Source organism: Aspergillus campestris (genome assembly GCF_002847485.1).
Source record: "Aspergillus campestris IBT 28561 chromosome Unknown P168scaffold_3, whole genome shotgun sequence".
Lineage (NCBI taxonomy): Eukaryota > Fungi > Ascomycota > Eurotiomycetes > Eurotiales > Aspergillaceae > Aspergillus > Aspergillus campestris.
This window is the reverse complement of record NW_020194338.1, coordinates 39,381-59,643: the sequence shown is the minus strand read 5'-3', so window position 1 is coordinate 59,643 and position 20,263 is coordinate 39,381. Positions and strand designations below refer to the sequence as shown.

Here is a 20,263-nt window from a genome sequence, read left to right as displayed (position 1 = left end):
TCCTAGGTGGCGGACGATGGTACAGCCCAATATGCTAACTTGCGGTAAAGCTGCACCCTGCGGCCGATCCTGCCTTATCGTTTATCAACTACTGCTTCGGGGAACTGGACAATCCGGGTAGGGCAAGCGATACGAGAGGCCCTTTTTTGAGAAGCCTCATGTGAAACGTGAAGCCCGATAGCAGGAGCAGGGGCATGTTGTGGACGCCTATGAGGATGTGCGCTGGATGGATATGGGGGGCCCACACACTAGTTGTCCATCAGTGGAACGGTTTGGCTTGAGGAAGAAACCGCCTATTGAAGCTTCAGATCGGCAGGCCCCACCGCAGACAAACCCACGGTTGGGTTAGTTTCCACTGGGCGGTCGACAATCACGTTATTTCGACCGGTCTATTCACTATTGATGGTGGTTCGCCTTAATCAGGCAGTAGTTCAAGATTTGCTATTCGATAGTTCCCCCCTTAACTAACGCACGGTGTAAGTGAGAGATATCCCTCTGTCTTCTGGGCATAAATAGAGCCGACGGGACTCCGAAAGGTCGGAAAAATTGCTTGACGCCTTTTTGCCAAGGTGTGGTGCGAAACCTTCTCAGCGGTGTCGGCCTCTGTCCTTGATTTTATTGAAGACGTCCATCACGAAGCCCTGGGGCGTGGTCCATTGGCCATGTGCGGTTATCCTTCGACGTGCTTTCTCGGAGTGGGTCCGTCAGCGTAAGCGACCTCGCCACGAGTACTCCGTGTCTACTATCTGCTTTGCCCCCCTTTATCGTCCACCACCGTATCAGATGAGCTTGTGAATCACCGCGTATCAGTCTATCAGCTCCTGGACGGGGAGGGGAGGGGAGGAGCGGGGCCCCTTGGCGATTTAGTCTCGTCCATTCACATCCCACCAGCACGTGGGGGAATCAGCGAACAGCAGTGCTAGCTGCCAGACGTGCAACTCCAGTGCAGGTTGGACTTAGGAACCGACTCGGCGAGCTTCGGAGGTCGGATCAGATAACTCTCGATGGAGACCCCTCGGAGATAAAATATGGAACTGATTGAGCAATCCTTAATCTCGCGAAGTCTAGAATTTGCGCTATCTCATCTTATCACTACTACCCTATGTCCCTAGCCATGGTTCGGAGTTGCCTTTGATATCATGATAACACGCGCGTTCGAGACCTGGGAGTCTGCCACACTTCTTCACCCATCCATATCCCCTGACTAGGATACAGCTCTAGTGATGCTGGCATCGTATCCTGCAGATCCTGCAGTGCTTCGCCAGGGGCGCATCACACCATGCGTGCGCTTCTCCATAGGTGGAAGATGTTCGAGTTTACTCCTGGTGGTTGATCTTATCAATATTTAGGCAAAACTACTCGGGCGAGTCTAGCTGGGATCTCGTTCTACGGAGTATCTCAAGTCGAATCCCATCGCCAAGCCTAGGACCAACGCCAAGGCTCCTCTTGCTTGTTTGTGGCGTTCCCTTATCGCAATTTCTTCAGTTTTTTACATTTTTATATCTTTTAATTTTCCCCCATTCTTCATCATTTCTTCTCTTTTTTTTTCTTTCTTTCTTTTTTTTTTTTAATCTCTTTCCTCTTCTGTCTTTATATTCCTTTCATTTCTTGATTTAATGCATATATTCTCCCCCCCCCCCCGGTCCGCCAATTTGACAAATGGAAGGATGGGGACCTTGCATTTGTTCAGCACCGACCGATCCCACGCTGGTCTGATACGACATTGCACGGGTTTTTCCGGGCGAGAATTGATTGGTAGGTCATCTACGACGTAGAGATTGATAGATAATCAACGCTTGGCGGGAACGAGGTGGAGGTTCATCCACAGCGATGCAGACATCCCACAGCAGTGGGCGTCTCCCGGTGGTCCCCACGCACCAAGCAGGTTGGCTCTAGTATCCTACCATCGAGGTGAGGACCGATGGGATGGGGTCCAGAGATGACATCACTGTCATGTCCCAGGTTCCGAGTTTCGGTCCGTCCTCAGGTCGGGTGGGAGGGCGTAAGTGATCGTCCCGACCATCCAAATTCCTTTGGATTTAGGCTCTGACAAGATTTGCGCTGTGTTGATAATGAGAGCTTCATGTTAACTAACTGACAAAGGGGTGGTTCGCCGATCCAGACTCCCAGGATGATCTCCGTCAAATCCTACTTGGCGCGGCTTCCGCCTTGGTCGATCATTACCCACCGTGTTGCGTACTGCTTCTGACGGTACCTTTTCGTCTTTCTTCATCCTTTTCCGGGTGCACCAACCACATTCCTTCTATCGCTCCTGAGACCCACCCACCGTCCATTAAATTCCTCCTCGTGTCACTAACGTCTTTTGTGGTTGGTGGTTAGCGGTCTGCACCCACCTCAGCGTGTGCTTGAAAAAAGAATGATCCTTCCAATCGAGCCTCCGATGATGCCATTCCTCCGAAGCCTCGGCGTACCCGCCTACTCCACGGTACTATTCATTCGCCTTCCTCTCCCCCCAAGGCTTAACAGATTGAAGCAGTTGTTTTATTTCGTAGAATGTACTATCTGCTCCTCAGGATCCTTCATTCCTTCCGTTTTGCTACCGATCTTCAATGCGAGCGTGATGTGCGTAGGATTTGATAGAGCTTGTTGCCCGGGAGGACGAAGGAAGAGGGGGTGAGGACTTAAAGTTAAGGAAGAGGGGGTGAGGACTTGAAGTTTTAAGTCCTCATCCCCTCTTCCTTCGTCCTCCCGGGCAACAAGCTCTATCAAATCCTACGCACATCACCTGTGCCTTCGTACGTCCTGGATGGAAGAAATCCTGGACTATGATTGGCCCCATATACGTTGTCCATACTGACGGCCATAAATAACGACACATGGCCTCTTACACGGCCTCTATTTGCTTGATATCAGCCCCGACCCCCTAAGTCCACCAATCAACACCCTGGCGGATTCAAATCACACGCGAGGTCTGTCAGTCTCATTCAAACTTTTCGACCGGTCGCCAGGGTAAATAGTCTTCCGCACCGTTGGATTCCACAACGGACCCCTTTTCTTCCCCGGACCGGGCAGTTTTTCTTTCCCCCTGTTGTATGGCTGGCGGCGACCACGGTCCAGACACACTCGCCGGTGGGGTCAGAATTGTCCACACTTTGGTTCGAGACTGCAACGTCATTTGCAGGAGACGTGCCACATCACCCCCTCGCCGCTTGTTTGACGCTGAGCGGCGAAGAAGGGTCTGCAACGGTTTGGCCCCCGATTCGCATAGCCATAGGCAGGTTCCTCCGCAAAGAAGGGTCTGCAACCGGTTTGGCTCCCGACTCGCATAGCCATGGTCAGGTTCCTCCGTCCCAAAAGGGGGATTAAGGAGGGAGCCTTACAAATCGCCTAGCTCGAAGACGCGTAAAGTTAGGTGATTATTTCTGTTGACGTATACATCAATCATCCGATGTGGTGTAATGGTTAACATCGCCGTCTCTCACACGGCAGCTCGGGGTTCGATTCCCCGCATCGGAATCTTTCTTTTTTCTTTTTTTCTTTTTTTCCTCTTTCTTTTGTGATGAAACTCTTTTGTTTCTTGTTGTATATTTTGTGTTATTGAAATTGTTATATTCTTCTTTCTTGCGCTTGGGCTGTTAATTCTATAGGTCGGGGCGCTGGCGCATAGCGTACTATGTTGATCCTACAGTCACGGTGCAGGATAACAGGAAATTGTGATGACCATGCATGTTACCCCGAAGGCCCATTCCTGGCGCTGGTACCGTCACTGCCGCTAGATTCTCAGGTCAATGCGGAATGTTATCTGACGAGTACGGCTGACTGATATCAAGCAGAAAACTCAAAAACTCCTAACGGAACGGTTGACCGGCCCGGCCGGCGGTCAGTTTGGCAGGTCTTCCCCTGAAGGTCTTAGGAACATTGGCTGGCGCGGAGCCGATCATGCGCATGCTTTCAATACACGAGTCAAAACTGATCAGCGCCCCCGAGGGATCTAGTCGGGGCCTCATCCCCAGTGAAGGATACCCGCGAGGGGCCATTTTTGGCCGTTTTTGTCCGACATGATATGATGATCGGGGTCGTTTCAAGGCCACGGGATGTGTTAGCTTGCAAGAGGAAGGCATGGCTTGCTGTCTGCATGCTAAGGAATCGCTAGAGCCGACGTGGGCTGACAGCGCAGCATCATTCGTCACTGTAATCCGACGAGAGGATGTGGCTTAGACGAGGGATTCGAATAGGACAGGGATCCACTCGTATAGATCAGCTAGGACCGTAGGAGATGATTCCCGGCCGCAACCTTTACCCCTCGAGTGGTCCATGACGTGGGGGTCCAATGACATGAGCACCTTCGACATCTTTGCAACCGGAACCCGTGATATATCGGCCGGTGGAGGTATTCCATAGTGTCGGGAGCAATTGTACCTGCATTAGGGGTGTCTTGGTCGATGGCGCTGTACTTCAGCGTGATACTCGCATACTGGCAAGTACGATAATCGCCGTATGCTGGTGAGGGACGTTCTGGTATGAGTTGGCTATCTGTAGAATATCAGGATTATATTGTCACGGGATGCTTTCTCTGGTTTGGCGACGTTGAATCATGATGCTGCGTTTCATACAAAGTTTTCTCTGCGGATGAAGTCAATCCTGGTGATGTATACCCCACTTCGTGTGGGTTATATATATCGTGTAGTTCTGCAGGTCAGTCTGCCTCCAGTATGAAGGCTTCTGTCACTAGATAGGGCGGTCCATTGCCAGGCGATGTAGACGGTCAGGTGACAGGCCACCACTTTTTCTCCCTTCACTCCGAGGGTTCACTTCATCCTCGAAAATATGAAGCAGACGCGGCCAGGGCGACATGACATTGGCCGTCTCACCATTTGAGATGGCGTAATGAATCAAAAAATAAGCTCCACGATGCTGTCTCCGCCAATGCGGAGAGAGATATATATATATGCCCCAATCGATAAGGATATCATTAAGATGCGCCAGTATCGTCGTTTCAGATGGCCCTCATCAAGCAAGTCACCCACCGCTACTTTCTTTTCCTTATAGGAAAGGACACTAATCGTAGTCAATTGTTTTGAAGTCGTGATCGCAACACTTCGAACCGCGATGGTTGACATGGGTAAGAGCCACACATGCAGCATGACTCGTGATTCTTTGATCCTCTAGCTTTCCAACCGCTAAGTGATATGTTTGACCAGTGATCGAACTTCTCAGCAGATTATAAGCTTCGCTATTTGTTTTCGTCTTGGTTCTGCCGGCGTCTCGGGTGAATCTTAGGATGGACATGGAGAGATCGGACATACCACAAAACGACCGTATCAAGGCTCCTGGCCTCATCAATTCTAGGCTCTTAACGTGGCTGAATGTGCAAAAATAACCCGCAGCTATCCAGGTCGAACAGCCAGGGGCCCCAGAAGAATGCCATCCGAACGGTTGCCGTTGCATCGGTCGAGGGGTGCGATGGTTTCACATTGTGTTCCATGACGTTTTCGGTGCTATCTCCACCATTGATCCATTCCCTACCGTGTAGCATTAATCCCATGTCTGTCATGGGGACGGAACGGGTCAGGCAATCGTCCGACCGCGTCTCATACTCACGGCCAGGATGAGAAGAAACTCGGTGTTGTTACCTGCCGCATCGGAAGGATGCCTGCATACAATGGTGGATAAGGTTTAACGTGAGAAAAAAACACAATTCCATTCAATACTCCTGACCTAGGTTCGTCCGACCTCATTATGCAAGTATGCAAGCTATTTACATGATTATTTGTTGTTGGCCGCGGAAATGTCAATGAAGACATGGCCAAGGGGACCCGCCTGCGGGCTCCATCCGCTGTATTCTATCTTGTATTTCTTATCGCTCTCCGAGATCTCGAACTGATTGTTCAGCATCTTCTCACGATTGTCCCAGTGCAGCTCGCAGATCTTGGACTCGCCGTCATACAAGTCCAGCCATCCCTCGCTGCCTCGGCGACCACGAGCGCAGACCTCGCCGACGCCCTCAGAAGGAATGATGAGCTTGTCGATGTCGTCCTCGGTGAGGGCCTTGCTCTTGTCGTCGGGAGTGTGGAAGGCGCCCCTGCAGATTGACATGGTCAGTACAATCCATCACTCATTCTTCTTCTTCTTCTTCTTCTTCTTCTTCTTCTTGTCAGGCGAAGGAAGAGCTTACTCGTAGAGAAAGGCATCCTTGATGCTGATCTCACCCTTCTCCAGACGGTCTCGAATATGAATCGAGACCCACTGTGCGGTGTCCATCTTGACGGTTGGAGGTGGTTGATAAAGTGATATAGTGTTTGTTGATCAGAGTATGATCTGGATGATGAAAAGCCAATCTCTCGACAGGACGAACAGACAGCTACTTATAGACCTTGAGCGGGGGAGAGTGGTACCACCCACGGCGGTGGTGTGTGCTGGGAGGCATGATGATTCGCGGAGGCAAGTCTCAGGTGACAGAGGGATGGTGAGGTCATTCAACTGGGCTGCATCAGCCCACATCGCGCATGATAGGCCCGCCACCCTCCCTAGTGAAACCTAATGGCATGATAGTCTGGGGTTGGAACTTTGGAAGACATCCGAGAATGCGGGGAAGCGCCATTCGCCGTCCGTGGTTCAGCCGTGGCAATTAACCTGCAGCTCCTTTTGCTACGCACCGGGTGGGAATTCAGGGTACAATTCCATCCCTTTGATCGGTTGACGCGCTGCGGCCGTCCTCGTTTCACCCCCTCATTACGGTGTCTTTATTGATGGTGGTTACAGCAATGGAGACTGCCTTCCCTTCCGATTGAGGGCAATTCTAAGTTAGATTCATGAGATGGAGACCGGTCTCTGGATGGGATCCTGGATTCCCTTCCCCCCCGGGTGGGCTTACCCGCCCAGTGCGTGCCTTAAATGCCCCCTTCCCAAAAGCGGACATCCCATGACGAGTCGGACAAGACAACAAACGACGTATGCAGCAGCGGCTTCTAACCTGTCTCGATGGTTTGGTAATGCCTGCGATTGGTGATACAAGCTGGCCCCGCAATGACACGATCAGCACAGTCTCCGCTTCCTACTAACTACATCGAGGTGTCAGCTCAATGATTCTCTCCGCCGCCAGCTCGAAATCGGACTCCGTATGCAGATCCATGCCGGACTTTTGTATCTACGGCACAACGAGGGTTAGACCATCGTCTCCAGTTGTCTCCAAGGGGGGACGCAGTGGCATACGATTTGCTGGGCCTCGTCGCTGTTGGTCCCCTGGAGGCGCACGACGACGGGCATCCTGAACCCGCCCATGGCCGATCCCGCGTCGACAATCGATTGGGCAATCATGTCGCACCGCACGATCCCTGGGTCCAAAAGTGAGCATTCCTACGCGACGGTCCCCCTCCTGCGGGACACGTACCACCAAAGATGTTGATCCACATGCCCTGGACGTGGGGATCCCGGTTCAGCATCTCCACGGCCTGCCACAGGGTCTCCCCCGTTGCCTTACCCCCGATATCGAGGAAGTTGGCGCTCTTTCCGCCGTGTAGGTTGATCAAGTCGTTGGTCGCCATGGCTAGACCGGCCCCGTTGACAACGTTGCCAATGTTGCCATCGAGGCGAATGTACACCAGCCCGTGTCGCGACGCCTCGTACTCCTCGGCCAGGTCGGGGGTAGGCTCCTCCAGACTGTACAGTCCTTGCTGCCGGAATCGAGCGGCGTCGTCTAGATCAAACTTGGCGTCCAGGCAAACGAATCGGCCATCGGGGGTCAGGACCAATGGGTTTAGCTCGAGCAAAATGGCGTCTTTTTCGACGAATAATTTCACCAACTGTTGGATGACCCGTTCGATGATGGGCATTTCGGCCGTGGAAAAAAGCAGCCTCGATCGGACGGCTGCGATGAGGTCCGGCGTGACACCCCTGGACGGAGAGAACCAAAACCGGTGTAGTTGATCGGCCTCGGATTCCACGTTCACCCCGCCTTCGCCAGATATCAAGAGGACGGGGCTGGACTGTTGGCGATCGAATGTGACGGCGACGTAATACTCGTGAGCCACATCCTCGGCTTTGTAGATATATAGCTTCTTCACCAACAGGCCTTTCGGCGGCGTTTGCTTGGTCGTGAGGTAGTGACCGAGCATCTGCGACGCATTTTCGAATGCCTCGTCCGGGCTAGTCACCATCGTTACCCAGCACACTCGTGGTAGAGTTGGGGGAGGTGTACGCCTACGTGGACACCATACGGACACCACCCTTCCCATCGGTATCGAATTTCCCTTTGCCACGTCCTCCCGCTAGGATCTGGGACTTCAGCATGGACGGCGCACCTATAGTCTATTAGAGAGGTGGGGGAGACGCGCCCATCCCTGTCGTCTCTCACCTATCGCTGATACGACCGACCGGGCATGCTCTGGGGTATCGACCACCACCCCAGTCGGCACAGGGATGTCATACTGACCCCACCCTCGTCAATCTGCCGGCCTATGTGTCTGCCCGTCCAGGGGGGGGGGTGTCTCACCTGCGAGAGGAGCTTGTGCGAATGATACTCCAGAAGGGACAGATGGCGCACTGGTTGCCTGAGGGCCTTACCGCACTGTGTCATGTTGTGAGAAGAGAAGATAGATCCACGAGCATCTCGCACATTTCGGAACACACGCCCGAGATGGCGACCTCGAAACATCATGGTGTAATACTGAATAGTGCGTGTGCGCTCACATAGTACGCTGCTGCGATTCTGCCAGAAGACTCGATGCCAGTCCCTAGATAATATGGTATCTGCACCCCTAAATATGGGTCATTACACCAGTGAACTGACTACCTACTCCATCGAGTGGGTCAGCTTGTTTGCCATGCAGTATCCAAACCAGTGGCTTTGATGGCTTTCCCCATGGTTGGACACCGCTATCGTTGCCGCGCAACTGGAAGCGGAGAGTCTATGACCGATCATGACGCAACTAACCGACCCCGCAATGTCGGCAAACTCAACCACAACTGATTCTATGGAATGATTCTCGAACACTGTCAGGATGACCACTGTTACCAGGGAAATCATTCTATTGGGAAGGGTCTGTAGATATCCACGCAGAAGTGGGATATGTTAGTGGTGAAGATGATGGCTTATCCTATTGTACATGCCGGCCTAGGCCCGTGAGCCTCTGTTCTGCTTACTGGACGTGGGACGTCGATACATTGATGTCCCATTAGTTCTCGCCGGATCATAGAAGGGGTATCTGAAGCATATGGTTGGAAAGTTCTCTGGACCATCTCATATGTTACGAGAATTGACACTACCCCACGGCATGTCTCGAGTCCACCGCTACTCATGCGTACTCATGCGTGCTATCATCTAGTATGATAAGAAAGCGGCTCAATGCATCAAATGGCAGGGCAGATAACATGATGTGGCTGGGGCTGCGACAGGTAGCATGGTGCTGCGACGTATAATGCAATATACGACAAAGATTTGCTCAAGGCGACATTGTCCAGTTCTGACCAGCCAAAAACGATATGTTTGTACTCGCCCTGGGCTGGTGCAGAAGTCAACCAAGAACAATTGCACGACGTGAATCTTCCTGCTGTCCAAGATGGAAGCTAGATATACCCGCGGAGCAGCGAGCAATACCCGAAACAACCTCGGCTGACAGGCTAGTGCAGATCAACCCCATGGAATATGAACTTGGGGTACCCCACAGTTTCCGACATCTCGATGAACTCTACATCTCAATTAGTACAACTACAGGATCAACGTGTGGTGCAACGCGCAAGACGAGCCTCTTTTCTCCATGATATACCCCCCCGCGTACCTTCCACGATGTCTGCGAACAAAACCATAACGCTCCCTGTCTCGTATGAAGCATGCCAGCTGCCCATGGTCAAACTGTCGCATTACCCCGTTGGCACAACCGAACCCACGCCTGTGGTCATCGTGACTTTGAATCGGCCCGAGAAAAGCAATGCCTTCACTCCCGCCATGGCGGAGAGCCTCGAGCAGGTCTTCCGAATGTTTCACCTAGACGAACGCGTCAAGGTGGTGGTTCTGACTGGTGCCGGCAAGAGATTTTGCGCCGGAGCCGATCTTGACATGGGATTTGGAAATGGGGCCGGCGAGAACCCCCAAGATTATCGGGACACGTACACATGCACCACCTACCTTTGGGGACGTATGCTTGGTGATCGGTAACTGACTGTCCCTACGCAGTGGTGGCCGTGTCGCCATAGCCATCCACCGATGCCAGAAACCTACGATCGCTGCGATGCAGGGTTCCGCCGTGGGCGTGGGCATGACGATGACACTGCCAGCTGCCATTCGGTGAGTTCTAAATCGGTCCCGGTTGATCCGCCTGCGAGGGGAACCTGACCAGATCAGCATCTGCCACGAGAAGAGCAAATACGGGTTTGTCTTCACACGACGGGGAATCACTCCAGAGTCGTGCTCTTCCTATTTCCTACCTCGCCTAATCGGCTTGTCGCGGGCCATGTTCCTCATCTCAACGGGGGGCGTTTACCCGCCCCAGCAGCGGTACTTCGGCGATTTATTCACGGAGGTCCTCCCAGAGGCATCACAGGTCCTTCCCAGGGCACTGGAGCTTGCGACCGACATGGCCAAAAATGTTAGTCCGATGGCGTCGGCCATCAGTCGGTCCCTCCTCTGGGAGGGAGTGCAGTCGCCCGAGGAAGCTCATCTGTTGGAGTCGAGGGTGTTTCACCATATGATGGGATTGAGGTACCTCTCATACTCTTCTGCTTGTAATTTCATAAGCTGACTGACGACGGCTAGGGACCATCACGAAGGGGTTTTGTCGTTCATGGAGAAACGGAAACCTGACTTTAAGGCGGACTTGCAGAATCACTGGCCGGCGATTTATCCGTGGTGGTATGAGGCGGATATCGACCCGAAGCACGCGACAAAGGGATCCAAGTTATGAGTTCGACAATTTTCTTTCTTTCTTTTTCCTTTTCTGTTTTTGTTTCTGTGTGGTTCTTTTCGTCGTTTGGCATGTTTTTTTTTTTTTTTTTTTTTTTTTTTTTTCTGGCTTTCCTGCACCGAGCAGTACTCTAGAATTGAGAAACTCGAATGCACATGTTTAGACACCCACGTGCGTGAGAAGTTTTCAACATTGACAGTCCATGGACCAGACATCGATGCCAGTAAATGGCGTGATTTTTCCGACGTCATCACCACGGGAGGAGTATACCGCAAATCTGATCAGTGAGGTGATCTCCCCCAACGACGACCTGGCGCTGTCTACTAGCTTGTGCTTATTTTCAACACCTCCACCAGTCATGGACGCCCGTTCATCTACAGTAGCGTTAACAAGGACAGGTTGTGGAATCCCGGCTCCACCACCACCCAGGCGCAATGCCCGGCATGTGCAGTGACGATCAAGAAGGATAGGCTGGCTGTGTCGGTCAGCCATCGGGCGTGCTGGCAGTGTGGCTGGGTACTGTATGATATCCTCAGTTGTATGCGTCTACGATGGATCCCAACCATGCCGATCATGGACGGTGGCGGATTGCTGTGATGAAGATTTTCGCAGGCGTGGGTTTGTATTCGAGACACTCTGACACACGAATGTCTCCGCCGTGTCATCTATCAGTGGGATCATAGACTTTAGTCCAGACCAGAACCTATGTCACTACTTTGTAGAACAGTGATATGATGAATTGACTAGCCTGAATGGGCTGCGCTTGCCGGTTGATATCACATTGATATATCGAGTCACCACGATAAGATCAAGTCTATGGTGGTGGGAACGATGGGCTTACGATGAGAGACTTTCCCCCCACTCGCTAGTTCCAACCTAAATCAATGACGTGGATGGGTAGGCGGTTACAGGGGCCAATTGAAACGACGAAACGCAGGCCGTGACGCTGCAGACGACTTGATCTCTCACTACGTGGTTGATCATGGTGGTTGGGACCGATTGATGATTCTCACCGCGGCCAGCTTGTTACACCCAGCTGTATTGAGGGGAATTGGTGGTGGACTTTGGCTGGAGATAGACCCCACCGGTGTATCATGTAGTTTCTGTAGTGACCACCGTGTGTTTGAACGAGATGGTTAATCGTTCGTTCTACGACTGCTGTTGGAATTTAATGGACATATTGGTGGTCGCAGGGCGGATAGGACCCTGTAGCTGCTCATCCGCTCCATGACACACGATGTCGTCTGGGAATAGAACTTCATAGCCCTGGTGCTCCTTTTATGCTGAGGCCAAGGCCCATATCTACGCCGGTAGAATCACTACTGCTGATCGCTCAAAAAGAAGCCAAGAAGCAACCCTCAGACGCATCTTGCGCGTGCATGTACCAAGACACGGGACAGGGCCTATGAAGCTCCGACATCTCAAGGACATGGCCGACATTCGGGGGGAGCACCGCGGCGTACGTGGCGTGACGCACACAAATACAAATCACCCTCCGACATGATGCATCGAATGCGTCCGGATGAGCGAGATCGACCGGGCTCCGGGCCGAGGCAGCAGGGACAACGACGTCAAAAATAGATGAAGCGATGTGGGTGCAGAAGCAGTATGAGCGGCGTAATTGTGTGTAACGAATGATGCTGCCTGACGCAATGAAACGGGAATGCTGACGATAGACTCCACGGTCTGTATGAGCCATCACACGCGGGAAACTGGAGTACCCGAATCTGACAACTGAGAATTGAACCATGCAGTGGGATTAGAATTGTCACGACAGGATTTACGGTCGAGGAAACTCTCCGACTCCCATGCAGTCTCCCGTGGAGTAGGGTGTACTCACCTGGATATGATGTCCCTCAGCAGACACGCCACATTGCGTTTCCAAGCTACACGTGCATCACCAGCACGTCAAGGGGAGAAGCACTTCCGGGTCGCTGACGAAAAGAGTATGCACGGCGGACAAGCTTTCATCGTTGAAACTGGCACCAACCATGTGAAGAAGAGAGTTGTCCAGCGAGGGGCAAGGGTGGTGTCCGCAGTGGGTCCCTGAGCCAACAAAGCAATTGACATGGGAGTCAGTCAGTTCGCACATCAGATTTCACAAAATATGCATAATCGCACCCCACCCGGGGAGTCATCACTGCAGGGAGAGTGGGACCAGCTTGGGATGAAGAATGATAGGTATGAATCATAAAGTTCATGAGGCTGTACAATCGGTCTGGAGATCACCTGATGGGCCGCGCCCTAAGTGGCACACCTCTTGGCTCTCACGATGTTGTCTCCTCTAACGGAGAATATCATCCCATCTGGCGGCAAGGACACGTCAAAAGCGTCGATGCGGCTGGTAATTTGTTCAACCAATCATCATCTATCCTCGTGGGGTATGTTTAGTTGGATCCTCGTGGATTGGGGGAAATCCTGTGGCTAGTTGCAGGACAAATCATAAGGATGTCCGGGCCGATGAGAACCCACCGCGATGGGCCTGGCGACTCGCCTGCCACTGTCAATCCTTGCAATCCTCTCCTGAGAGCTTGTTGCCGCCACTTTACAGGTAGTGGACTTGGCAGTTTCTGCGACACGAATTTCTTAGCCCACTGTCGCACAGATGTCGCCATGCTAGGTGGGGTGGTCCAAGTAACAGTTATGGAAGGCCTTCCGAAGTCAGGCAGCAGCAGCAGCAGGGGGAGGCTTTTCGTTACTGACCATCAGGGAGGTCTAGACCGGATTGAAAAGGAACGACGATCTCCAGTGGGTTCGTGGGTTCCAATTTCAATTCTACTTTTTTTGTTTTCTTTTTTCTTTTTCCGTCTCTTTTTCGTCCTTTGTTCTGCTCTTCTTTCCTTTTTGGACCTACTTCTCTTTCAATTTGTTCAATTAATACATTTATATATTATGAATTTTAACTTGAATATTTTCTCACTATTTCTATTTTCATTGCTCTTGACAGTCTCGTGGCATTGGTATCTTTGGACTGATGATTCGTTTCAACTGTCGGGACGATCCGGTGGGGGGTATCATTGGAAGTAGCAGCTCCGGGGGCGCCATCAGGGCCCACCATAGCATGCTCTCGGCTCCGCCGCCCCCATTGGCCACCCAATGAAGGCCCTGTTATGGCTTCCCGTTGGGCCAAGTCGAGACTACGACGATAATAGTATGATGACTACGATGACCCAGAAACCACTAAGAACAAGCTTTTTGGGCGATCCGCCAACCCATGCCAAGCCTGATCCACCCGGATCCCATTGACGCAACCCCCTCTCCTTTTTGTGGGTGGGACTCAATCACTCCTAGAAGCTTCTGCCCGCAAGATGGAAGGTGATCGACTGAGAAGCTTTACAGGTGCCTCCCGAGACCGCCGGATACCAAGGACTGGTTCAACGATCCTGGATCCATCCCGCCGTTTAAGCTCCCACGCACTGGGGGGATGACGTCCAGAGAGCTTCCCATTGGCGGGGGTTCAGAGGTGCAAGTCACAAATGAGAACACATGCACAGAAGGCAGAAGAGCCAGTCAGCAGGTAATGACAGAGGAAACCAACAAGGAAGACGTCCGGCTCCATGCGGCTGTCCATCAACCTACAACACACTGACCACCAGGGTGTACGCAACAACACGCGTACACTACAGGCGAAGATGCCTCCCCCTGGCCCAAAAGTGATGCCAAGAGGAAACAGGGGGATACTGAGCAGTAGGTCTCTAAATAGTACGGTGTTGGTCAACCCACTAAACCGGGGGGGCGAAGACACCAGAGGATGCTTGGCTCGCCGATGGTCCGTTAGTCAGGGACCCGGTGGGTGTGATCCCAGTGGCCGATCACCTCATTGGAATAAAAAAGGGAAAAAAAAAAGAATAATGGACATCCTCGACTCGAGATGGCTCAGGGAGAAGGGTCCCCCCCCCGTTTCACTATTGGTGGACCGCTAAGAATAGAAAGTGGCCTACAGCTGCGATCCATCCAGGGAGACGAGAGAATGCAGAGCGAACGTCGACTGGAGCATCAGATCTTCGGGATCTTCACGTAACAATACCATTACGGAGGCGCGATCCTTTCCCTGGATGGCCCTCCTGTGAGACATGCCACGGTTTTGGATTATTGGGTCCTGGCATCAGCGCGGTTCAGGTTGCTGAGATGAGGGCTGGCAGGGGCATCTCCCCAGATCCATAAAAACCCCCGATATCTTCGATGAATTGGAATCTTATCACTCAGTTTTTCTCAAATCATCCACTCGTTGCTCTACTACCCCTCCCATTCTATCTCATTCTTTTACCCCGACAGATCTAGCGCATCCCAAGTCCTTTCGTTATTGCATCATGTTGGTGTCCTACACTGCCGTCTCCCAGCAACAGAGGCCGACGGTGCCGGCCAAGTCTGTCCCGTCCGTCTCGCCTCCAACCTTCACCCTGGACACTATCCACCACATCGAGGAAGCCCATATTGTCCACCTGGCGCGACAGGTCGAGGTCAGCATGGATCTGTTCCCCAGTGAGAGCATGGCCGTCTACCGGGTGGTCGGCGGTGGTGTCTCGGCTGTCACCATCCCCTTCCTGGGCCAACAAATCAACCGCACCCTGGGGCTGGGTATGAAGGGTCCCGTCCGCGACTACGACATCAAACAGCTGGAGAACCTCAACCGGGTGGCCAACCTCTCCTCGTCCGTCCTGCTCTGCCCCTACGCCGACCCCAGTGCTCTCCAAGCCCTCGCCGTCTGCGGCTACGGGGTCGACAGCTTCCTCAACATCTACGCCCGTTCACTCGCCGACCTCCCCGTTGCCCGGGACCCCCGGCCTGACATGGCCCAGCCCTGGGACTTCATGTACAGCCCGGACACCTGCGTGTCGCGGGCCCCCGCCACCGAGGCCGGCATGGCGGCCTTCATCCACAACTCCGTCGACGGCTTCAAGGACGGCGGCCGCCCCGTTCCGTTTCTGCGCACTCTAGCTGAGATGGCCGCCTTGCGCGCCGACACGGTGCTCTACTTAGCTCGCATCGACGGGGAGATCGCCGGGTGTGGTGCCCTTGCCTTCATGGAGACCGAGTACGGCCGCGTGGCCCATATCTACATCGACAGCACGGCGCCCGCGTTCCGGGGCCGCGGTGTGCAGCGCGCCCTAATCCGGGCCCGGATAGTGGACGCCAAGCGGATGGGCTACGACTTCATCACCATCCACGCCAGCCCCGGCGTGGGGACGGGTCGGAACGCCGAGAAGGAAGGGTTCCGGCTAGCCTACACGAAGCCCATCTTCACGAAGCGGGAGACTCAAAAGCTGTGAAATTGTTTTCAGTGTCTTTTTTTTTTCCTTCTCTCCCTTGCGATTTGCGATTTGATTGTTGATTTTCAACTCGTCTATTGATACCTATTTCCTTTATTTCTTTTATTGTCGCCGGTTCTTTTCTGGTTCCTTGTTCAGCGAGCCTGGCGAGATTTGATTGACTACCGATCAAAATCGGCGTTTTCTGCTTTCAACTGATTTTGATGGTTATCCTGTATATACACTTTGGCGTCCTGGAATCCGAGACAGCTCGATAGATAATTTCTTAGATGGAATGAACACAGTGGATTGATTCTATATCACATGATTGTACATGATTCGTACGATATCTCCTTGGGCGTATACCCGACACGAGTATAACCGGCCGCGTTGCCAAACCGTCTGACGAACTCATCCGGTTACTATATGACCAACTGCCGTGTGTCCTTGTAATACCTCATATACACCCTTAGGTCTGTCTACATTGGTTCTATACTATTGCATCACGGATCCTGTGGCGAACCATGGTAGCCGGATCGGAAACCACAATCGGATACAGTGCGGGTCCCCAAAGTCATACTGGAGCCAGCCATCGGGTGTCGGTTATCCAGGTCCATCGCCCCCCGGTCAGTGAATCAGTAGAAGGCCAGCGATCCAGAAGCAATCCAGCGCCAGTGGACACAATTCAATCGGCAGTTCCTGGTGGTTTTCGTGATCTGTCGTCATCCCGCGCCTCGATGACCGTCCGATGAGCACACAAAAAAAGCATCACCGATCCCCACCCCCATGCTTGGATGGGATGACCGGTCAGACCGCATGTGGTGGGTGCGAGGGATCTCATTCGAGTAGGGCACGATACAGTGACGAAATCCAGCGATGCATGTGGTGGACGACCTCCATCGATATCTGCGAGTTCCATTCGCAATACCAGCCTCACCGAAAAAGTTTTTTTTTTTTTTTTTTACCATAGGCTAATCTAGTCAGGGGGTTGGAATGGATCTTCAAATTTGTCACGGTTACTATTGTACTTTGTATAGAGTTTCCATTTTTAAAAGGGGAAGAGGTGCGCGTCCTTGCTCCTGAAGGACGTGGTCGCTGCGTTCCGAGCGGGCATGTATGCCATAGTTTCTATATTAATCTTCGATTCTATAAATTCCAGTGTGTTGTTTGAGATTGTCTCATGTGTTGTGTGTTCTTTTTTCTTTATTCTTTTTTCCATGAATTTATTTATCGATTTATTATTAGGTGATGTAAGCAAGCTGTGACGAATCCACCTTGTGTCGGCGTCGTCAATCCGGATTTGATCTGCTCCCCTGCCCATGATCTACAGGATCCGATGATCACCGCTCCTACTGACTTCTAAGCTCCAGTCACTAGTCAACGCTACTGACAGGGGGTTTCATTACTCGTTCCCAGACAGGTACAGCAGTAACACCTGCCAAGTGGTGCCTGAAGGCTCGGATAGTACTTCATAGAAGGGATGCCAAGCCAGTCCACACTTTCTTCTAACCTTTACCCCCCGTAGATCCCCACTTCCCACGCCCCTCCTCTGCTGGGTCTACATGATGTGATTGTCGATCATCACCCTGTTGATCGCCTCCCACTGGGTCCCCATCGTTTGTAATACCGTTGACCCATCTTGTCATTACACGGTGGGGAGCTCAGGACTCGGTGGACCCAGGGGCGAGGCGAGAGTGGAAGCAGGTGAGACGGTGACATATGCGCTGGAGTAGACTGTAGGGTTGGGATCAGTGGATTTTAGACTGTGAGTTGGGATCCAAAGGGGATCTATAAAAGTCCCCTGGAATGGCATTTATCAGAAGTGTCAGTGCATCCATTTTATCTTCTTTCCTCTTTCCAAGCGTCAGTCGTTCACCCTTAGTCTTTACTTCTTGTCTGTCTTTACTGAAACAACAGTTGAATTATTATTTTTCATTTTTTTATTCTTTCTCCATCTGTCTTATCCTGTTGTTATCAGTTCTATCCTGCGATCAATTATCCTATTTGATCGTTTTTTGAAGCTTCAACTATACCGGATTGGTCACCTGATTAGGGTATCGCATCATCATGGGGGAAGAGAATCGAGACAACTTGTTCCACCTCCGTCCGGACACATCAGACACCCGAGATGGCTTGGTCAGTCGAGGAGGCATGTCCGATGTCTCGGTGGCGCCCAGCGAGGCGCCATCGACACAACCCATCATGCCCATGATCACTGAGAAACCGGTGATCGTGGACTGGGATGGCCCAGACGACCCAGAGAAACCCTTGAACTGGCCGAAGAACACAAAGACAATGATCATCAGTGCTGTCTGTCTGATGCGATTTACCACGTATGCCCTCCCCTTCCCTTGCCTCTGTGTCACTCGATGCTGACTGGTATAGTCCCTTGGCTTCTTCGATGATGGCGCCGGCGCTTCTCCAGATCGAAGATGAATTCTCCAGTGCCTCGTCCATGGTCATCACCTTTACCGTTTCGATTTACGTGAGTGCATACTTGCCTCTGGTCATACAAAATGAACCCCGCTAACCAAGGTAGATTATCGGTTTCGGCATCGGCCCCCTCTTCCTCGCGCCCTTGTCCGAGGTCTACGGACGCAACCTCATCTATCACGTCGGAAACATCCTCTTCACACTGTTCACGGCGCTGTGCGGCCTGTCTCCCAACTCGACCGCCCTCTTGGTTTTCCGACTCATCGCCGGTGTGTTTGGTGGCGCGCCCTTGACCAATGGCGGTGGATCCATCGCCGATCTGGTGCCCGTCACGGAGCGTGGGTTCATCATGAGTATCTTTAGTCTGAGCATGTTGATTGCTCCCGTCGTCGGACCTATTGTAGGCGGGTTCTTGTCGCAGGCCGCGAACTGGCGGTGGATTTTCTGGCTGCTGACCATGCTGGTATGTCTTCCATCACGCATCTGTCCTTCTATCAGTGCTGACGACAACAGAGTGGCGTCACTACCGTTGTCTCCTTCATTTGCCTCCGCGAAACCTTCGGCCCCGTCCTACTCGAGCGCAAGGCGGCCAAGATCCGCAAAGAGACTGGAAACCCCAACGTCCAGGTGGTCGGCCGCGGCGACATCAGCCTCGGAAAACTTCTCCGGCAGACCCTGATGCGTCCCATCACCTTCCTGTATAAGAGCGCGGTCAGTATCGTGATGGCCATCTACATGGGTCTGGTGTACGGCATCATCTACCTGCTCTTCACCTCCTTCACCCAGGTGTTCCAGGAGCGATACGGGTTCAGCCAGGGCATCGCCGGCCTGTGCTACATCGGCCTGGGGTTGGGATGCGCCTCGCAGCTGTTCCTGGGAAGCTACAGCGATAAGATCTACACTTCGTTGACCCAGCGCAACGGCGTCGAACGAGCCGAGTATGCTCACCTCCACCAGAAGGAAGGATGTGTATATGCTAATAAACACCTCAGATACCGACTCCTCCTCCTCATCCCCGCCGCCTTGTCCCTCCCCATCGGACTGGTGATCTACGGCTGGACCGCAGAATACACCGTCCACTGGATCGTGCCCATCATTGGCACCGTCTTCATCGGCGTCGGATTCTCCGGCTCAATGACCAGTGTGCAGACCTACCTCGTCGACGCCTTCACGGCCTACTCCGCCAGCGCCCTGGCCGCCAACAACGTGGTGCGCAGTATCGCCGGTGGTGTGGTGCCGCTGGCCGGCCCCTCCATGTATGGCAAATTAGGACTCGGATGGGGCAACACCTTGCTGGGTCTGCTGTCCTTGTTCTTTGGCCTGACGCCGTTGTATTTCTACTGGTTTGGGGAGAAACCCCCGAAGAAGGGGGAAGACCCCGTCTAGACTGTCATTCATTCCTTTCATTCTCTCGCTTTACCGTCTTTTATACCAGTTCCTCTCTTTATGTCTGTTTACCCTCATTATACCTCTTTGTCTTCCCTTACATGTACAAAAGTTTTGCATTGCGTGGCCTGGTCTGGGGCTTTAGGCTTCCCACATTCACTTCAGGGGGCGTGACGTCATTGTTTTTTCTCCAAGGCGCACTCAGCCTCGTCGGTTCCTCCATTCTGTATATAACTCACCATATGGCTGTCTGACGTGATCTTGATTTGGAAGCGTGTTTTGATTGTTTTGATTTCGACTTCACAAAAATCTACAGTAAATAAAAATTGGAAAAAA

General features: G+C 52.5%; 6 protein-coding genes and 1 non-coding gene across 7 annotated transcripts; 5 read left to right on the top strand and 2 right to left on the bottom strand.

The window, feature by feature from the left end:
* The first annotated feature begins 2,771 nt into the window (after window positions 1-2,771).
* P168DRAFT_288129 (uncharacterized protein) lies at window positions 2,772-3,381 on the top strand. Its single transcript, XM_024836721.1, has one exon. The coding sequence runs from the start codon at window positions 3,054-3,056 to the stop codon at window positions 3,288-3,290; it is 237 nt and encodes a 78-aa protein (XP_024694761.1). The 5' UTR covers window positions 2,772-3,053; the 3' UTR covers window positions 3,291-3,381.
* A 24-nt stretch (window positions 3,382-3,405) lies between these two features.
* Window positions 3,406-3,477, top strand: P168DRAFT_t69. Its single transcript has one exon. It is a non-coding gene; the product is annotated as a tRNA-Glu (tRNA).
* A 2,185-nt stretch (window positions 3,478-5,662) lies between these two features.
* Window positions 5,663-6,275, bottom strand: P168DRAFT_288126 (aegerolysin family protein). The gene is made up of 2 exons (XM_024836720.1): window positions 6,137-6,275; window positions 5,663-6,043 (listed from the first exon to the last, which is right to left on the bottom strand). Exons 1-2 carry the CDS (start codon window positions 6,220-6,222, stop codon window positions 5,728-5,730), a joined length of 402 nt encoding a protein of 133 aa, XP_024694760.1. The 5' UTR covers window positions 6,223-6,275; the 3' UTR covers window positions 5,663-5,727.
* Window positions 6,276-7,018: 743 nt separating this feature from the next.
* P168DRAFT_295404 (succinate--CoA ligase subunit beta) lies at window positions 7,019-8,823 on the bottom strand (the record flags this gene model as incomplete). The annotated part of the gene is made up of 6 exons (XM_024838036.1): window positions 7,019-7,108; window positions 7,174-7,295; window positions 7,352-8,106; window positions 8,165-8,261; window positions 8,315-8,398; window positions 8,799-8,823. 6 exons carry the CDS (start codon window positions 8,821-8,823, stop codon window positions 7,019-7,021), a joined length of 1,173 nt encoding a protein of 390 aa, XP_024694759.1.
* Window positions 8,824-9,745: 922 nt separating this feature from the next.
* Window positions 9,746-10,859, top strand: P168DRAFT_295403 (enoyl-CoA hydratase/isomerase family protein; the record flags this gene model as incomplete). The annotated part of the gene is made up of 4 exons (XM_024838035.1): window positions 9,746-10,065; window positions 10,133-10,243; window positions 10,301-10,657; window positions 10,712-10,859. 4 exons carry the CDS (start codon window positions 9,746-9,748, stop codon window positions 10,857-10,859), a joined length of 936 nt encoding a protein of 311 aa, XP_024694758.1.
* Window positions 10,860-12,264: 1,405 nt separating this feature from the next.
* Window positions 12,265-16,416, top strand: P168DRAFT_325059 (GNAT family N-acetyltransferase; the record flags this gene model as incomplete). Its single annotated transcript, XM_024840950.1, has 2 exons — window positions 12,265-12,318; window positions 15,200-16,416. 2 exons carry the CDS (start codon window positions 12,265-12,267, stop codon window positions 16,127-16,129), a joined length of 984 nt encoding a protein of 327 aa, XP_024694757.1. The 3' UTR covers window positions 16,130-16,416.
* Window positions 16,417-18,310: 1,894 nt separating this feature from the next.
* Window positions 18,311-19,927, top strand: P168DRAFT_295402 (MFS transporter; the record flags this gene model as incomplete). Its single annotated transcript, XM_024838034.1, has 5 exons — window positions 18,311-18,441; window positions 18,494-18,593; window positions 18,648-19,004; window positions 19,055-19,479; window positions 19,534-19,927. 5 exons carry the CDS (start codon window positions 18,311-18,313, stop codon window positions 19,925-19,927), a joined length of 1,407 nt encoding a protein of 468 aa, XP_024694756.1.
* Window positions 19,928-20,263: the final 336 nt, after the last annotated feature.